The sequence below is a fragment of the Pleurodeles waltl genome, chromosome 1_2 (genome assembly GCF_031143425.1).
Source record: "Pleurodeles waltl isolate 20211129_DDA chromosome 1_2, aPleWal1.hap1.20221129, whole genome shotgun sequence".
Classification (NCBI taxonomy): domain Eukaryota; kingdom Metazoa; phylum Chordata; class Amphibia; order Caudata; family Salamandridae; genus Pleurodeles; species Pleurodeles waltl.
In genome coordinates, this window is record NC_090437.1 from 747766765 (window position 1) to 747781306 (window position 14542).

The window sequence follows — 14542 nt, forward strand, 5'->3', positions numbered from 1 at the left end:
CTTTGGGGGACATTGATTTGAAACATTTGAGGTTGAAAACTTGTTTTTTGGTCGCTATTGCTTTGGTCAGGCATTTGGGGGAATTGGGTGTGTTATCTTGCTCTTTTCCTTTTTGCAAAGTGATTCCAGATCAGGTTTTGCTGGTTCCAGTTCCCTCTTTTGTGCCAGAGGTTAATTCAGCTTTTCATGGTCGACAAGAGATGATTCTTCCTGCTTTTTGTCCTGACCTTAAGGGAGGCGAGGGAGAGACGGGAGGTAATGCGTCCATTACTTACCGTTAATGGCATTACTCCTAGTCCTACCCCTTCACCTTCCTTATAGTTCCCTCCCTCCCTCCTGGTACAGGACAACCGAGTTGCCTTTGGCTTGTTTCTGTACAGGAGTGGGTGGAGTTCTTTTAAAAAGAGAGGGGAGGGGTCTAGGTGAGGCAAAGGAGCCTCAATGGTCCTTAAGGAAGGCGAGGGAGTAGGACTAGGAGTAATGCCATTAACGGTAAATAATGGACGCATTACCTGATGCACAGAAATATTTCTCACAATGTGTTAGGGTTTGCGTTGTCTGCTGTCTGGGACAGATCAGATTTTCTAGCCAGCTGAATGGAAAATATATACATCAGAGACTGTCCTAAACAAGGCAGCCTTTCCCATATATAATGGCGGACCCTCTCTTTGGCAAGTGGACCTCCACTTGCAAAACTCTTGATTAGGCCTTTTGTCCTGTGGGCTTGGAGAGGAGATATACCTATACTAAAGCATATGTGCAGAATTTTAATGTTCCTTATACGTGGTATTTCATATTTTCAGAGTGCTTATATGTGACACTTCAATAACTCGGTGTGTCACACTTTAAGTGAGACTTTATCATGAGTAGAAACAAGTACTTATATTCATGGAATGAAATTTACGATACAAACAATATATTTTTCTGCAATGTAAGGTTCCAATAAAGGCCAGAACATAACTCACTATGGGGTGCACCCTTGGCGTAAGGCCAGGGCTGCCTGAAACAGTCAGCCGCACAAAATTCATGGCAGCTTGGCCGCTGTATCATTAGTGCACATGATGAGGATGGAATTTCTATGTGCCTTTGAGTGCCTAGGGCTGGTAGATGGTCCAAAGGATGAAAAAGGCATGTCAGGGAGGTATGGCTACTGGAAATCATGGAAGAGTAACTTTTTGTACAATGCTGAGTACTGACTGATCTTTTTCCTATTTAAAGATCACTGCAGTGTGATTGTCATACAGATCTCTATGAACAAATGTGTGTGTTTTGAGAGCCACTGCATCCCATTTTCACAGATGCCCTCTCTTTCTAATGGTGCAATTGCAGCTCAGAAGTAAACCACAGCTTACACCTTTGCTTAATTTACAGTGTGCTGGAAGATCAAACAATTATTAATAGTTGTGATATTAACATGAGTAAGACAATCACATTAATTTAGCCTGAGAGAACCCTCCCTCTACAGGCAATGGTTGGCCCAGACGGGAAGAAATTCTACCCACAACATCTTTGGTGGGTCGCCTGTGAAAAGTCATACTGCTCCTTTTACAGTTTTTAAGTAAATTCCCCCTTGTTTTGTACCAAGTGCCAGGAACAGGAGGCGCTGATGTGATCGTTTCGAGAATGCCTAGCCTTATATACCTATGCCCGCCCTGCACACAGGGGCCTGAGAGCAGATTTATTGCACGGTGATGTGGAGTGGGTGGCTTCTGTAGTGTTGCCGTAGGAGTGGGCAAGCCCACTCCCCTGTGGAGCCATGGGGGTTTACAGGTGTTTCCCCCTCTGGTACCGCGTGAGTTTGAGCGCACCGATGGTGACGTAGGATTAGAAGATAAAAGGGCGCGGGACGCAGGAAAAGGCTCTTTGAAAGTAACGGCCTAATAATAAAGTTACTGGTGTGCAATCTCCACCCCGAGTCCGTGTCGTCATTCAGCACACCCGCAGCGACACAAAATTTGGCGACGAAGGTTGGCTTCCCTTCTCTAGGTAGTGCCTGCACCCCCGACACGCGGCACCTCTCCTGCTCTGTGCTGCGTCGCTCACTGATCGAGCCCAGCGCGCACAGAGGCACGCACAGCCCAAACGTAGCCCGGTCACAGATCCCCGGAGGCCAGGCCGAATACGCCCTGAGACATCCCCCCCCCGCACCACAAAGCAGCAAAAAGGCCACGGACGGCGAAACAGGTGACAATGCACACTCCCTGACCACGGCTGAGCCACACCTCGAGTAAATTGCCCTGCATCAGGCCCCGCCCAGCCGTCTACAGCCCTGGATCATCACCCTGCAACCTTTTCCAGGCCACACAACGTAGATCTTTCCTCCCAGACAAGCAAGGAGGTGGTGCGGAAGGAGGCAACATTCATCCATTTCTGGAGGTGAGGAAGCCGGTGAACCCAAGCATTAACCGCACAGCACACTATCAAACCCCCGGAACCCCTCGCCATGGCTGGCATACCTCCTTTGGAACCATTCACCGTCACAGGATCCCCCACCCAGGCCACGAGGTGGAAGGTATGGATGGAGCACCTCGAAACCTACTTCGAGGCTCTGGATGTCCAAGCAGAGCGACGGAGACCCCTCCTCCTCCACCTCAGAGGGGCGGACATCCACAAAGTGTTCAAGTCGGTGACAGAGGCAAGGCCACACATATATGTCACTCTGAAAGGAGCAATCACGGCGCACTTCGAACTGTATCAATTCCGGATTGTGAACGGTTCTTACTGCGCCAAGCCCGCCAAACACCTGGCGAGTCGTTTGATGTCTTCTATGCATGGCTAAAAGAGCTAGCCAGCACCTGCACACTGCCCGATGAAGAAGATGAAATCCGGGCACAGTTCATCCAAGGATGCTCGTCATCGAAGCTCAGGGAGCGCATCCTGCAACAACCGAACATGCTAATGAGGGACATCCTCACCCTCGGGCGATCCTAAGAACTGTCAAGAGCACGTGCTGCGCACATGGAGCAAGCACCGACATCTCAAGTCAAAGCAGAGCCAGTCAACGCAGTGACCATTAACACACCGCAAGCAAAAGTTGACGGCTACAAAGCGAGGCAAAAAGGCAGACCCTGCAAGTGGTGCACCTGCCCAGCCTGGGGAAAGACATGCAGCGCGTGCAGGAAGGCCAACCACTTCGGGAAAGTCTGCTGTTCTACGCCTAAGACGGCGGCCCCCACAACGAAGAGGACAGTCAAAGCAATTGAGACCGCCCCGGGCCCAGACTCGGACAGTGATATGGATGGTGACCACCAGATAGTCCACGTGATATACACCATCGGAAACCGGCGGCTAACCACGTGCCAAGTTCTCATTCAAGGGCTTCCCGTATCGGCACTAGTTGACACCGGTGCCTTCATAAACCCAATGGCCATGGATGAATATCAGAAGCTATCCAAGCCGCTGCCGCCACTCAGACCCACGGAGTGCAAGTCTTTGCATTCTGCAACACCCAACCTCTGGAAATATCTGGGGTGTTCACGGCGGAAGTTGCCCACGACGACACCAGCAGGGCCACGAAAATCTATGTGTCCAAAGAAGGTGCAGGGTTTCTGCTTGGCTGCCAGACCGCTCAAGACCTCAACCTAGCGCACTTTGCATTTGGCATCCATGCTAGCGCTCTAAAGGACCTAGTGGAGGAGTTCAGCTCCCTCTTGGAAAAAATTGGCTGCCTGAAAGGACCACCACTCTGGCTCCACATAGACGAATCGGTCGCCCCTGTAGCCCTCAGACATCGGAGAGAGGCGTTCCACCTGCGCCCAAAAGTAGAGCGGGAGTTACAACTCCTGGAGCGGGTGGGCATCATTGAAAGAGCCTCAGGCCCTATCCCATGGGTGTCTCCGATTGTCGTGGTGCGGAAACCCACGCAACCAGAAGCTCTCCTCATCTGCGTGGACATGCTCATACCGAACCAGGCAATTAAGAGAGAAAGGCACCTAACTCCAACCATAGATGACATCCTCAGCGAACTAGCCGGATCCCTCTGGTTCTCCAAAATGGACCTCAGATCGGGGTATCATCAAATCGTGCTACACCCTGACTCTCGCCTGATAACCACCTTCTCCATGTACACCGGCCTCTGGCGGTACACACGGCTCAACTTTGGCATTTCCAGTGTGGCAGAACTCTTTCAATATGCCATAAAAGGGGTCCTGCAAGGGCTCCCGGGGGGCCTCAATGTGAGCGACGACATCCTGGTACATGCCCCAACCTTGGATGAACACATGAGGAGACTGCAAGCTGTGTTCGGGAGACTGCAGAAGCAGGGGCTGACACTTCACCGAGAAAAGTGACTTCCTCAAGCGGGAGATCTGTTTCTTCGGATACTGGTTCTCCGAACACGGAATGGGACTAGACCTACACAAAGTCAGAGACATTCAAGAGGCCCCAGCCCCCACGTCTGTTTCAGGGGTCCGAAGCTTCCTTGGCATAGTCACATATTGTGGTGAGTTCATGAGGAACTTGCCGGACATCACTGGCCCTCTAAGTCGCCTTTGCCAGCTGCACGCTCACGCCAACGGAGCAGAGGTACTCCCAAATCGAACAAGAGGCCATTGCCATCCACTGGGGGTGCCGCCATTTCCACCTGTACCTGTATGGCAAGCCATTCTCAGTAGTGACTGATCACAAACCACTGCTGCCTCTCTTCAGGGGGTCATCCTCAAAACCTCCCCCCAGAATCGAAAAGTGGATATTGCAGCTCCAAGAATTCGATTTTACTGTGGAGTACCAACCAGGAACGAGGAACCCCGCTGACTTTTTGTCACACCATGCCCACCTAGCCACCCCTCAAGAAGTGGCAGAAGCCCAGGAGACGGAGGAATACGTGTGGTTTGTGGTAGACCGAGCCAGACCATTGCCCATGCCGCTCAGCGAAGTGGTAGCAGCCACCAACCAAGACGAATGTCTACAGAGCGCAATAACAGCCACCCGGTCAGGGGACTGGTGACCACTCCAACACCCAGACACCTTCCGCAAGCTGGACGCCCAATCCAGACTCCATGCCTTGTTCAACTTCAGGCACAAGCTCTCGGTAATCGAGGATGGCTGCCTAATGAGAGGACTCCGCCTGGTGAAACGACGGTCCGAGCCGTGTCCCTCGCCCATGGAGCCCACCAGGGTATGGTCAAATCCAAAACCCGGCACCGGAAGAAAGTTTGGTTTCCAGGACTAGATCAGCTGGTAGAGGACGCTGTCAAGGGGTGCCTAGTTTGCCAGGCCAGTGGTTCCTATGATACCCTAGCGCCGGTCATCACTGAAGAAGGCCCCTCAGCCCCCTGGCAAAGGGTGAGCGCTGACTTCGGGAGTCTACCCAACGGATCATACATGGTGGTGGTGGTCGACGACTACTCGCGATACCCCGAGGAAGAGCTGATACAGTCCACGTCCTCACATACAGTCATCCCTAAGTTGGAGAAGTTAATGGCCACTCACAGGTTTTTCGGTGAAGTACGCACGGACAATGGCCCCCCCCTCAACAGCCGAGAGTGGGCAGACTTTCTGGCTTCCACCAACACCAAACATCGGCGAATCACGCCCCAATGGCCACAGGCGAATGGAGAGGTAGAGAGATTCGTCAAAACACTAAACAAAGTGGTCCGCCTTGACTCAGCGGAGTCCAGGAACTTAGAGAGCACCATCTATGCATTTCTACGGGAGTACAGGGTCACACCCCACACTACCACTGGTGTGACTCTCAGCCAACTCTGCTTCGGGAGGACAATAACAGATGCCATTCCACATCACCCCTCCTGGGCAACACAACCACCAACACAAAACCAGTCTGCAACGAGAAGAGCACGCACTAATGCCTATGCCTCCAGGTGGCGGAGAGCTCGAGCGGTCCAGGTGCAAGTGGGAGACGCCGTCCGGGTCAAAGATCGTCACCCAGAAGGCAAGTTCCGTCTGCCTTTCGAGGCACAACCGTGGACAGTGATCGTCGTGAAAGGCACTATGGTGACAGCCCACCGGGGTTTAGAGACGGTAACCCTCAACGTAGCACAGTTCAAACGCCTATCTCACTCTACGTCCCATGACTATGGAAGGGACAGCACGGTCGTAGCTGACACCAGGACCAATCCAGGAGGAGACCCAGTCTGTTCAGGAGAGCAGTCAGGAGAGCACAGGCGAAGGAGGGAGGTCCCCAGCTGAGGGACCCACGATGAGCCAACAAGAGCAGGCGGCTCCTTCCAACATTGGCGCAGGTGCAAGAGCCATCCGCAAGGACTGAGATGCCCGGTGAGAGCCCAAACCAGGTGCCAGCGTCAGGAAGGTCCAGGAGCGGGCCGTACCATTTGAGGTACAACACAGATCCGTCCCGGCAATATGCAGACTTTGCGTGTGACTGATCCCGACACCCGTGACACAGCACAAGTGCCACCCCATTCAGCACTGTCACAGGTTATGGGGTTTCAATGATCGACAGTTTGATTTTGAACACTGTTTGTTTCGTTTGTCTTCCCCGTTGGGGAGGAATGTAGTGTTGCCGTAGGAGTGGGCAAGCCCACTCCCCTGTGGAGCCAAGGGGGTTTACAGGTGTTTCCCCCTCTGGTACCGCGCAAGTTTGAGCGCACCCATGGAGACGTAGGAGTAGAAGATAAAAGAGCGCAGGACACAGGAAAAGGATATTGGAAAGTAAAGGCCTAATAATAAAGTTACTGGTGTGCAATCTCCACCCCGAATACGTGTCGTTATTCAGCACACCCGCAGCGACACAACAGCTTCAGCACAGAAAGTGCAATTCTAAAATTAACTTTAGTAATGTTATTGGAGAAATGTGACCCCCCCCCCACCTAAAAGCTTTAATGGTGAAAGAGTTCTACCTGCATTCGCTCAGAATCAGAACAGTGACGGCAGAACCCCAGCGTGTGCCTTCTCGTCTAAATACTTTTAATGGAAACCCTGTTGTCAGTCTTGGGGAAATGAGCTCACCCCAAACTGACCACAGAGTTAAGGAGAAAAACACACATGCAGGTGAATCAGGCAGTTGAGTGGGCTGGGGTGAGCCGCTGAGGAGGCATGGTGGCAGCAGTGCTTGAAGGCCAGCAATTACTTTTCTGCCACAAGCATTTACTGCAAGCAAAAGACACATAAGGGAAAGACTGAGGAAGAGAAAAATGAAAAAAAAAAAATTACAAAAGGAGACAACAGAAAGCAGCAAGAGTGAGCTGAAGGGGCAGGGAGTGTCTGTAAATGGGTTAAAGAGGCCAGAGACTGCTTCAGGATTACGCTGCCTCAGTATTCTGTGCTGGCCCATTTAATTGCAACAGCCGCGTGTTTCAGAGGAGAGCTTTGGGCACCGGCACTTTATTGACAAATTAAGCACTGGGGGCATTAAAATGCTTTTTCTCACCTGTAAAAAGGTCTCCTTGGGCCATGGCATGAAAAACTGCGCTGGCTGAGCGCAGAACCGAACACCTGTTTTCTGTGTTTGAGGTGTCAACACCCGACAGAATTTCTGCGAGTTATGTATGAAGTGCGGGTAGCAAAAGGTGGAAACAGTAGGCTGCTATTGGTTCTTTCTGTTTCCGACTTGTTCTGCCTAATGTTCATATATTAAGTCAGAGAAATTCTCATTTAAATGTATGAACTTTAGACACCTCCCACGAAGTGGTGCTAGAATTGTTTTCAGAGTGGGGATTCTGCCTTCAATGTAACATTGAAGTCAAAGGGATTGTGAAAAATCCAAGTGCCACACAAATTACAACTATGGCAAATGAGCCATGTCCATTCAACATGATTGATGAGTGGTAAGTGTCTGATATGTAGCTGGTGGTGCATTTTGGAGTGCGCTGTCGCAAATTTATTACTAAAGCATTGTGTTCTAGCCCACCGTCATTTACAGATAAACTCATGTTCCACTGAAATGGGCACAAAATTCTAGCTGGCATGCAGTTTTACTGAGAAAGTTATAAGCACACACAATAATTTGTGGAAATAGTTTTTCAGCAAAGATTTATTATTTGCACATCACCAAGTAAAGCGTCTTGATTTGTTTTGATCATATTAAATAGTGTTTGGTTGCATCACTCTTCAGAATTACAGAAAATTGGCTTTATTTGTGCTTTCCTATCTGCTGCTATGTCTGAAAGATTTGTACAGTGAATTTACAGTTATTTTAATGTTGTGCGTTAGGAAAAAACTGATATCCAGCCTTTCCTTTTGTACTTCCTGTACTCAAGCAGAATTGTCAGAAAATTCACTTTACACAATCCTCTGAGTGGTCATAGAAAGAAATGTAAACACCAGTTCCTATGTTAAAAGAATAATCAGTTATTTCTCAGAAGACATACCCTGACATTTGACATCTGTGTTTAAAAAGGCATAGCAAATTTGACAAAAACAAAGTGTAAAGGCATCTTTATTGATTATTCACCTTCTGAACTTTAGCATGATTATTTGGGGTGCTGCAGAACCCCCTACATCCAGTTCCCATGCTTGTTATGGAACAAGCCCTGCATTACACCCTATATATTTATCTTCTTTCCTGCTACAACTGAAAGGCACATTTTGTGAAGCCATTGATACTAATGTGTTGTGTTTTCTTCCGAAACAGGTGTCAATTTGGCAGCTTTTATCATCATTGTGTTTTCCTACAGCAGCATGTTTTACAGCATTCACCAGACTGCCATGACAGCGACAGAAATCCATAACCACATCCAGAAGGAGATGACTCTGGCCAAACGTTTCTTCTTTATTGTGTTTACTGACGCACTGTGTTGGATACCCATTTTTATACTAAAGCTGCTGTCTCTACTCCAGGTCGAAATACCAGGTATTCAATTTCACACTACCAAAAGTTTTTTCCTCAACTCAAAATTGCTTTATTGTCATAAAAATAATTGCTAAGCTGTGTAGTCCAACAAAAACTAAGAGGTCTTGAACGAGGTTTTTAAGACATCCTGGATAAACGGTGTAGGAAGGCAGAGCTCTCAATAAGCCATGAAGGGAAGCAAGCAGGGTTTATATGAAAGAAAGAAGGAACGTTAGAGTTCTCGCTGGAATTGCTGATGCGACCAGTATGCTGCCTGTTCGTTTTATTGTTTTTTTTTGCTGTTTTGATCGTCAGCATTGGGCCCAACAACAGAATTTTCTTCAAGTGTTTTCCAGTTTATTAATTTGTTTTTTATCCGGTTTCTAGCAGGTCTGGAACAAATATTATATGGCATGTCCATTAAACCAGACAGTAGGAGGTTGACCACACACATGGATGGTGTTTGCCCTCACACAATAAGGTGTGGTGGTGAGAGGTCCGTCACTCCAGTCCTGTCTATTTTTTATGGCTAAGGGGCCGATTATTACTTCGGCAGTAAGGGAATAGTGGTCGCTTTTCTTCGGTCCCACTGCCCGTTAAGGATGTGTGTGGGAACACTGCCTCCAGACCACCGTCACTGCCAATATCAGGGCTAGAGGCAACCAAAGAAAGATGTCCCAGCATTTTTCCCACCAGGTTAATCACAACCTGCCTTTCCCACGACCTTTTCATGGAGTTGACACTGCCATGCGAGAGTCAGCAGAAAGGCAGGTAATGAGCCAAATAATTGGCTCTAGGGTGAATGTGCCCTTGTGTAACATAGCTGGTGTCCATGTAGTGGCCTCCAATGCCATAAGGTCACTGTGCGCACTGTTGCACTTGCACAACATGATGCAAGGAAACAGTGTGCTCGATTGTCAGAAGGCACCGCAGTATGGCCAGCATTGGCTTCAGACTCTTTTCTGTAGCCGAAGCATGCCACTGCCATGACTACGCTCAGTGGCGTAGCGCGGGGGGTGCAGGGGGGGCCGGCCGCACCGGGCGCAACATCTGGGGGGGGCGCGCTCGCACTCGCGAGTGCTAAAATCCACGGGTTAGGGGGCGCAAATTACTTGCCTTGCCCCGGGTGCTGACAACCCACGCTACGCCACTGACTACGCTGCCCACACACCACATGCTCCGCGGGAAACTGGTAATGCGGTGGTTGAGATTCTGTCGGCTTGGCTGCCTTTTCTTGACCGCTTCTACAGCGGGCCAGAGGTATGACTGCCAAAGTCATAATCAGACCCTAAGACTACGAGGAGCAATATCATAAAATGACTTGAAAGTCAGCACTGAGCTTGTATAGTGTTTCGGATGGTGAATGACCAAACTAAGAGATTAAAAATAATGTGTTACATGAATATTACATAATCTGTCATTTTAAATGTGTATTTTTATGTAATTAGTAATTTATGGTGTAGTAGTAGATTTGTAGCAGAATGGGGGAACGTTACTATAATTTAATTTTAATGTTAATTATTTTTAATTATTTAATTGATTAAGAATTATGTAAAGTGTTTAGTTGTTATTTTATTTATGTTAGTTGAATTTGTAGATTTTAACCTAGGTTTTAATTTTTTTACTTTTGTAAGTCATTTATATTTTAGTAGCAGATTGTTGGGTTTGTAGAGGAATAAGGTTGGAAGGTACTGAAATTATATTGTGAAGTATTTTGTTGATATTAATTACATTTTTATTGACAATTATGTATATGTTTATTTATTATTTAAATGATGTGTTTGATTTATTAATTTACTGTTACATGTTTCAGTTTTCATATCTGTAAAATGTATTGTTTTATTATTTAATTTGTTTAAGTAACATTGTTATTTAAATATTTAGTATTTATTTTTGGGTGTTTGTGTTTTTTGTGTTGCAGGGAGGGAAAGGAATTCAATTTTAATCAATTTAATTTATATCTTTTTTTGTATTTTTTTAATTCATATTGTATGCACTTTTTATATGAAATAGGATTATTTAGTAGTCCGAATGGTCTATGTAATCCTTACAAAGTTCAGCACTTTCCCTACTGTTGCATACATTGAAGTGGGAATAGTAAATGTAACCCCTCTAAAGTCAAACACTATCCCTACTGTGCAGACTGGAGTTGGAATGGTACATCTATCCCGGGGTCTCTAACCATTACTATAAGGAGAGCTACTTATGGGGGGTGTGGCCAAGCATCGAATGGAGTAGGCAGTAGAACACGGGAGCTCCGGGACCCGTGGCTGCCTCGTAACCCCCACAGGCCATCCTACAAGGAGGAACCTACAGGGGGGCCTCTACTGTTCCCCGAGCCATCCGGGAACCTGCAAATGGTTACACAGGCTGTTGCAGCCCCCCCGAATCAGCGTTCCACAGCGCGGAGCGCACCCACCCAAAACAACGGCCGTCCCCATGTGTGAAAGCCACTGAGAGCCGAGCGTGGCACTGCTGAGTTACGGCGACTGGGGCGGTGAGCAGAGCTTGGAGTCTCGCTGCTGGAGAGGAGTGGAGTCAGTGGAGTTCCAGGGAGACAGTGGCACGAGCACTGCGGTCAGTCCCAAAGGCCTTTTTTGTCGGAGTATTGGGTGTGCACCGGAGCAGCGCTTCCGAGATGCGAGGTAGAGGCCGGACCTCAGAGAAACGGAAAAAAAGAGCGCTGGGGGCAACGCCGGAGGATCGTGACCTTGCCAGTAAGAAGGGGGAGTGACGGTGGGGCCCTGGAGGGGCGGGGCACATACCCAAACTGACGAGCAAACTACCACAGACCTGCAGCCCTGAGCGGCAAAGGAATCCATATTGGTCAAACACAGAGACTGGCACCCGGCGCACCTCTGGTGCTCCACACCGGGCGGGGAGGTGCGCGGGACCTGGACAGGGGTGAGGGCGCCCTGGATGGCCCAAATAGTCAGAGGAGACACAAGTGCCATGTGATGACCACAAATGAAAACCTAACACCGGCCTACTGCCAGTACCAGACGATGGGCGCACAGTGAAGGGAGAAAAATACTGAAGTAAGCTCCATATTTTCCAGTTGCGAAGAAGCAAACCAATGTAGTTGGCAGCAACACTTTCTGAAGGGGGACAAGGGATCTGGCGCAGAGAAGAAGTCACCGGGGCACCACTGTGGAGCCGCAGGGAGGAATGCCCTCCCATGACAAAGTGGGTGTGGGGTGAAGTCTAATCGGAGGAGACACGGATAATGAATCATATCCACAACTCGGGACACACAGAGCCCTGAGAGACCGGATCAAGCTGGGAAAACAGTCCACTTCGGGATAGCGCAATTCAACACAGTGCAACTCCAGAGCACGAGCCAGGAGAGTGGGGCACATCCGAGGTGGGGGGCACCAAATGGGGAAAGCCCTCAAAAAGAGAGACTGCGATATGGGGGGCTATTACAGTTCAGATCACCTACGGATGTGGTGGACCCAGTCACGCTCCCCACAGTGGAGACAACGCCTGCCACACCGACGCATCAAGATGTACTCCAGGCCATTGCGGCTTCCCGGATAGTGCTGGAAGTCAAGATAGACACGCTGAGTATAGACCTGGTCTCCTTCAGGACGACCACAAACGGCTAGCGGAGAGAGTCACTACGACGGAAGGGGAGTTGGTTGAAGCGGTTCATGCCTTAGCCCTAACCGACAGCTGCTTGAACACCATGGAAAACCGCCTCAAAGCACTGGAAAATAGGGCAGAAGATAAGATACTGAGAACAGAGCGAGGCATAACAACATCAGGATAATAGGCCTTCCAGAAGAAAGTAAAGGGTCTGATATGGTGGGGTATATGGAGGACTGGATTCAAACAGTGGTAGCCCCAGAGGGACTTTCACCCTTCTTCGCACTAGAAAGCGTACATAGAGTACCTAGTAAAATACTGCCTCCAGGGACCCCTCCAAGGCCAGTGATAGTGAGACTTCTTCACTTCAGAGATAGAGACCACATACTACACCAGGCTCAGCTGCACGATGAGCTGAGAATTGCAAATAGTAAAATATCCATATTCCCTGACTCCTCCTGAGAAGTCCAGCTGCGGAGGGCGGCCTATACTTCTGTGAAACACAGGCTCAGAGAGCTAAAGATCCCTTATGCTATGTTGTTCCCGGCTAGGCTCCGAGTGGTCACCCACACAGGGGTGGAATTCTTCACTGCTCTGGAAGAAGCATGGGCCTGGCTGGAGTCAAGACCGGACTCAGGCCTGAGCACCACTTCGCAGCACAGTAAGAGGAAATGCTGACCCAGGTCAAGGAGGAGACAACCATCATCCCGGATCGACCACCCACCCCCAAAGAAGTGCAGGAAAAAAGGCAATGGGTGGTGGCGGCAGTTGCATTGTTGGGTGGGACACCAGGAGATACATTGCCCTCGAACCAACAGAGGGGAGCTGAGCAGACTGATTCCGACAACAAGACAGCAACCTCCACCCAATCGAGCGTGGCTCTACCCGTGGTTACCCCAAGCACAGCTGACAAACTTACATAAAAGAGAACAGACTACCGCAGTAGAGCCCAAATGAAAACACCATTTGCCAATCTGTGGATTTGGCCGTGGATGGATGGCAAGAAGAGAGAAGCATACTTCCTCACCACTATTGACACTAATGCCTCTTTCACGTAATTTTGGAAACCTCACACGTATTATCCAAAGAGACAAGGGGGGTGAGGTGGACCGGGGGAATCCCGGAGCACCCGGCTGCTGAGCAACAAAGTCACCACCCCCATACACACTGTGACCTGCACAGTAGTGATTATGAACAATATTGAAGTTTTGTTGCTTGACAGTTTGGGTGGAGACACTATGGGCCATATGTATGAACACATTTTCCCATAGACACAGAATGGGTAAAACCCTTTGATACATCTGGCCCTATGTCCCTTGCCCTGGGGAGTTGGGGAGAATGTTGTTTGATTACAGTTCAATCCACATCATGTTGCCTAGATAAGCCATATAATTATGTAGTTGTGAGTAGGGTACCTGTAGGGCGGACAAGGGGCCTGGGCGCCAGTCACCCTATTCTCCGAGTTACTGTTAATGGATACTACACTAAATCTAAAATTCCTCATGTGGAATGTTAGAGTGATACGTTCCATGACTAAACATCATAAGGTATTTTCCTTCCTTAACCCCTTCGCTGCCAGGCCTTTCCCCCCTCCTGTGCCAGGCCTTTTTTTGGCTATTTTGGGCAGTTCGCGCTTAGGCCCTCATAACGTTTTGTCCACATAAGCTAGCCAAGCCAAATTTGCGTCCTTTTTTTCCAACATCCTAGGGATTCTAGAGGTACACAGACTTTGTGGGTTCCCCTGAAGGAGGCCAAGAAATTAGCCAAAATACAGTGCAGATTTCGTTTTTTTTTCAAAAAAATGGGAAAGTTGGCTGCAGAAGAAGGCTTGTGGTTTTTCCCCTGAAAATGGCATCAACAAAGGGTGCTAAAATCACCAGCCTCCCAGTTTTCAGGAACAGGCAGACTTGAATCAGAAAACCCAATTTTTCAACACAAATTTGGCATTTTACTGGGGCATACCCCATTTTTCAGCCTCCTTCCAGTCAGTGACAGAAATGGGCATGAAACCAACACTGGATCCCAGAAACCGCAACATTTCTGAAAAGTAGACAAAATTCTGAATTCAGCAAGGGGTAATTTGTGTAGATCCTACAAGGGTTTCCTACACAAAAAACAACAACTGAAAAAGAAAAATATTGAAATTGAGGTAAAAAAACAGCAATTTTTCGCTACGTTTTACTCTGTAACTTTTTCCAGCAATGT

General features: G+C 48.7%; 1 protein-coding gene across 1 annotated transcript in view; it reads left to right on the forward strand.

The window, feature by feature from the left end:
- Nucleotides 1–14542, forward strand: part of RXFP1 (relaxin family peptide receptor 1) — a 1416786-nt gene that overhangs the window by 1374949 nt on the left and 27295 nt on the right. The window contains exon 17 of the mRNA XM_069243319.1: nucleotides 8552–8770. Within this exon, the coding sequence (XP_069099420.1) occupies nucleotides 8552–8770 (219 nt within the window). The remainder of the gene's footprint in view (nucleotides 1–8551; nucleotides 8771–14542) is intronic.